At 35.8% G+C, this 5454-nt stretch overlaps 1 protein-coding gene across 1 annotated transcript; it reads left to right on the forward strand.

The window, feature by feature from the left end:
• Positions 1-1447: 1447 nt before the first annotated feature.
• On the forward strand, positions 1448-4229 carry LOC121366447. The gene is made up of 3 exons (XM_041490898.1): positions 1448-1593; positions 2924-3018; positions 3752-4229. The coding sequence occupies exons 1-3, from the start codon at positions 1569-1571 to the stop codon at positions 3935-3937; spliced, it is 306 nt and encodes a 101-aa protein (XP_041346832.1). The 5' UTR covers positions 1448-1568; the 3' UTR covers positions 3938-4229.
• The last annotated feature ends 1225 nt before the right edge of the window (positions 4230-5454 follow it).

Genomic DNA, 5454 nt, shown 5'->3' on the forward strand with positions numbered 1-5454 from the left:
CCAGTGCTCCACAACTGGTGCATCAAAGGTTGTGGTATGTACTACCCTGTCTGTGAGATGGTGCATATAAAAGATCCCTTGTGCCTAATCAATAAGAGTAGCACATTAAGTGGCGGCCAGCGGGTTTCCTCTGCCTATATCTGTGTGGTCCTTAACCATATGTCCAATGCCATATAACTGTACATAAAATGTGTTGAGTGCATCGTTAAATGACACATTTCCCACTTCAACAACTCTTTACAAGTTATGGTTATTTGTGCCTGCTGAATGTTTATATTCATGTAAATCATCAATGTTTAGCTTCGCTATGATGTTCATCAGTGCAGGTTTCTGATATCGATTTGTCACGTGTTTGTCCGTCCGTCTGTCTGTCCATCCAATAACCTTTTCCTTCTTCTACAACTTTGATTGAATCGTTTCAAAACGTGGTACAGTGATTCTCTGGGGCACCCTCCACAAACCAATAGAGAGATATTTAGGAAATACTGAAGTTTTAAAATTTTATTAAAACATTTTAAATTTAAAATTTAAATGTCTATCTTCTTGTAGAGTTTTGATTGGATTGTTCTAAAACTTAGTATAAGTATTCTTAGGGGAAGTACCGGCCTCGGTGGCGTCGTGGTTAGGCCATCGGTCTGCAGGCTGGTAGGTACTGGGTTCAGATCCCAGTCGAGGCATGGGATTTTCAATCCAGATACCGACTCCAAACCCTGAGTGAGTGCTCTGCAAGGCTCAATGGGTAGGTGTAAACCACTTGCACTGACCAGTGATCCATAACTGGTTCAACAAAGGCCATGTTTTGTGCTATCCTGCCTGTGGGAAGTGCAAATAAAAGATCCCTTGCTGCTAATCAGAAAGAGTAGCCCATGTAGTGGCGACAGCGGGTTTCCTCTCAAAATCTGTGTGGTCCTTAACCATGTCTGACGCCATATAACCATAAATAAAATGTGTTGAGTGCGTCATTAAATAAAACATTTCTTTCTTCTGTTTTTTTTAGGGGAAGTCTTCACAAACTAATTGTTTTGGAAGTTTTATATCTTTATTAAACGTTTAAATAGAAATTTAACATTGAACATTTTAAAATCTCATCTTCTAGAGTTTTCATCGAGTAGTTCTGAAACTTGGTACTGTTATTGTGTGGCGGAGATTTCACAAACTAATACAGATACATTTTTGAATTTTGATTAAAGTTTTAAAATTTAAATTAAAATTTAACATTAGGTAATCTTTGCAAATTAATTAATGATCTACTATTGACAAAATTTAAAATTAAATAGCAGATTTCTAAAGGCTGATAGGCCTCTTGTTTCATTTATTTATCTTTAACAATCAAGTAGACAGTAATTTTATTCATGTTGGCATGGTGTCATTAATTACTTAATTTTTTTCTTTTATTCATTACCTTGTCATTTTTGGTGATTGTTTGCTTTGGGGAATTTGTTCGTCCGTCTTGTTGTTTTTTTTTAGCCTGTTGATCAGCCTGTAACATGTAAAAAACTGTAATATTTGTTCTTAATTCTTAAATTTTTTTTTAAAATATTGACTATTTCTATTTTGTAGGTGATAAAATGCCACTGAATCAAGCTGCAAGAGGTAATATATTCACCACTAAAGTGGTGTTGGAAATAGAATAAAAATTATTTTCATTGATTATTTCTTTCATATTAAACTGACAAATAAATATTTTGTAAATATCTATTTAATGGTATTCTACCTAATTTAGCATTTACTTGTTTGGGCTGTTATTGATGTACAAAGTGGTGTTTACTCTTGAAATTAAAAGAAAGATGTCCGTAAACAAGTGTTTTGTGCACTTTATTGGAACAGACTATAACAAATTTTTATTTATATGTGTCAGTTTCATTGCTGTTGCAATAAGTGAGGAACCATCTCAAATGTTTGCTAAAATTCATTATTGTTACCAGTGATGTCATTAAAAATAAAAATAGCAGATGAAAATCAAATTATAGGCGGCCATTAATCAACAAAAAGACAACAAGCATTGTTTATTGGAAGTTCGATACCCGGCGACAATTGATTCGATAGCCGACGAAAAATTGCCGGGTGGCGGCTATTAATGACATCCCTGGTCACTTGATTCTGTACTGTCATAGACTGGAATGATCAATGGTGCTACTTTAGCGAGCTGCACACCATCATGCTGATGATATTCTGACTCAATCATTGTCACTTGATTCTGTACTGTCATAGACTGGAATGATCAATGGTGCTACTTTAGCGAGCTGCACACCATCATGCTGATGATATTCTGATTCAATCATTGTCACTTGATTCTGTACTGTCATAGACTGGAATGATCACTGGTGCTACGTTAGCGAGCTGCACACCATCATGCTGATGATATTCTGATTCAGTCATTGTCACTTGATTCTGTACTGTCATAGACTGGAATGATCACTGGTTCTACTTTAGCGAGCTGCACACCATCATGCTGATGATATTCTGATTCAATCATTGTCACTTGATTCTGTACTGTCATAGACTGGAATGATCACTGGTGCTACTTTAGCGAGCTGCACACCATCATGCTGATGATATTCTGATTCAATCATTGTCACTTGATTCTGTACTGTCATAGACTGGAATGATCATTGGTGCTACGTTAGCGAGCTGCACACCATCATGCTGATGCTATTCTGATTCAATCATTGTCACTTGATTCTGTACTGTCATAGACTGGAATGATCACTGGTGCTACTTCAGCTAGCTGCACACCATCATGCTGATGATATTCTGATTCAATCATTGTCACTTGATTCTGTACTGTCATAGACTGGAATGATCATTGGTGCTACGTTAGCGAGCTGCACACCATCATGCTGATGCTATTCTGATTCAATCCACAGAACATGATCCTCGGAGAATTATAAATTGAATGAATAGCTACATGTATTTGTTTTAGGTGATGCATATGAAAATGTGGATCTAGGAAAGGACAATACTTATGCCAATGCTGCATTTGATGGAAAAGAGGATGAAGTATGTCAGAATGTCCAGGTAATATAGTTTAATGCTTAAATTTCAGTTTAAAAATTCTGATCATCAGGTTTTTGTGTCACATGAGTATGTTTTATTATGCTTACAAGCTAGTAGGTGTTTGAACAATCTAGCAGAATTTTCTGGATTCCACATATAAACGGTTGTAATTTAATCTTTCCAAAAGTTAGTTTATTTTGTTTTACGACACCACTAGAGCACAATGATTTATTAATCACAGCTATTGGATGTCAAACATTTAGTAATTCTGGCATAGTCTTATAGAGGAAATCTGCTTCATTTTCCATTAGAAGCAAGGAATCGTTTATGTGCACCATCCCACAGACAGGTTAACATATACCAATAGGCCCACTGACGGGGATCGATCTTTGTGTATCAGATTAATAGAGTCTAGTTTTGGAAATACGTGTAGGTCTTCATTAAATAAAAACAGTATTAAAAAAACTAATTAAAACTACCTAAAAACTAAAAAGCCCACTATAAAACCAGTATAAAATACAGAAATGTATGTATTCAAATCTATTTATTATGTTTATTTTCAATCATGCTCATTTCTTTGAATAGTATGGCTGTGCGACCAAGTCATCATCTAGGAAAAGTCAATTGAATTTGTTTAAATTGATTTCTTTATATGATGTTATTGCTATGTGATATTATAGATGATATATGATCTCACCAATGGGTGTGTAAGACGAAATGATATAGTATAATATATCTTATTTTGTGTTTGCAGGGAGCGAAGTGTGGCCGAGATGAAGATGGCCTAGTGTACGTTGGTATAGACTTCTCCAGCACTACCCCAAGCAGAGCCGTGCACAAGACCGAGGAATCTGTGGAGTACATGTCCATTGACTGGAACAAGAAGGCACAACCACTTCCTGATGGAGATGAACAGAAGAAAGAAAAGAGTGAAAAGTAGTAGTCACTCGGCAGCTTCTCCTTTAGAACATTTTAACTCTTTGTTTGCTGCCGGCAGCAAATGCTTCTCAATGTTACGTCCTACTGAGCCACTCCTGGTAGAATCTTGTGCCCAATAGAAGCTCTTTATTTTAGTGTAAATCGTTACTGTCTGCCCCCATTATTATACTAATACGTTTAATCACTGAAACCCACCTAAAACCAGGGCTCACCCTGGATCAAAAATACCTGTAGCCAAAATATTAGCCAAATGGAATTTTTATTAGCCATATTGAAAATGCTTTAGCCAAATTTGTTTTACGCAGTACTGTATAGAGTATTTATATATGAATATGAAAATGTATCTTTTTCAGCTAATTGTGTACAAACTGGAATAAATAGGAATAACAAAACCTTAATGGGGGTAGGGCCAGTTAATATATTACTTCGAGTTTTTTCAGCAGGGGTGGGGTTGGGATGGGCTTAAGCAATATCTTCAGTCTGAAGCCAGTACCCCATACACCCACATCCACTTCTAAGGCCTATACATTAGACATACAGAAATATGGGGGTGAGTGGATGTTTATGTATGGTGTTTTTTCTTTCTTCCTTTTTTCCCAAATAAAAATTCGAGAGCTTTTTTTTATATATAGAACTCATTATTTCTTTAAATAGCAATCTTTATGTTAGTTTGAATAACTTTTTTTATTATTATGTTGTTTTTTTTTAAGTGACCCATCAATTCCCCACCCCAAACGATTTCATAAGTTGTGCCATGTTGTTGCTGTTGATTTCAGCGTCGTGTTAAATGCTTGTTGTGATTTCTGCTTACAAAATACCTCAGCTAAGAATGCAGACTTCACCACAGTATACTCCATTTATTAAAAAAAAACCCAACAACAAATCCTTTAATAAAATTAAAATTTACAGTCTTTTTAAAATCCAGCTAACTTATTAAATGTCACCTCACAGTCTTACAAATTTATATCTAAAATTATCTAACAAATATGATTACTGTAAACTAATTTTATTCAGTGTACATTTGCAATTTGTATAATTTAAATACTGCATGTTGATTTCCGGCGATCGCGATCTGCATGCGTGCTCTCAACCATGGGTACGAAACTAACAAAAACAAAGGAATAAACAAAAACTGCAGTTAGGTATTCATTGATGCGAATAACTATTGTTTTTCTACAAATTTACATCAAGATTTACTTTTGCGTAATCGTATTGTTTAATGTCCGCAACGATGTCTCTTGACACGCGGGTGTCAGCTGACCCTGAAGCGTGACGTATATTCGCACCGATAGCTATCCTCAGTTCAGCCAACGAACGTTTTTCCTAACGTTCGCGAACTATTTGATTAATATTCGTCGTGTCCATTTGGTTTAACGCGAAGCGCACAAACCAGTCTAACGAACGTTTTGTTTTCGCTCGGTCTGGCTGAACTCAGCATTGAGATGGCCTACATGTCTTTTGGCCCTGAACTGGCATATGTATTCAAATTGACACGCATTGTTGGTTTGTTTTTATTAC

The sequence above is a fragment of the Gigantopelta aegis genome, unplaced genomic scaffold (genome assembly GCF_016097555.1).
Source record: "Gigantopelta aegis isolate Gae_Host unplaced genomic scaffold, Gae_host_genome ctg5730_pilon_pilon:::debris, whole genome shotgun sequence".
In the NCBI taxonomy this organism is placed as follows: Eukaryota; Metazoa; Mollusca; class Gastropoda; order Neomphalida; family Peltospiridae; genus Gigantopelta; species Gigantopelta aegis.

What these genes read in the sequence shown, in the direction of transcription:
- LOC121366447 (XM_041490898.1), top strand. Translation starts at nt 1,569, where the DNA reads ATGCCACTGAATCAAGCTGCAAGAG. An exon ending in ACTGAATCAAGCTGCAAGAG is followed by an intron (nt 1,594 to 2,923) that starts GTAATATATTCA and finishes TATTTGTTTTAG; the next exon opens with GTGATGCATATGAAAATGTG. An exon ending in AAGTATGTCAGAATGTCCAG is followed by an intron (nt 3,019 to 3,751) that starts GTAATATAGTTT and finishes TTGTGTTTGCAG; the next exon opens with GGAGCGAAGTGTGGCCGAGA.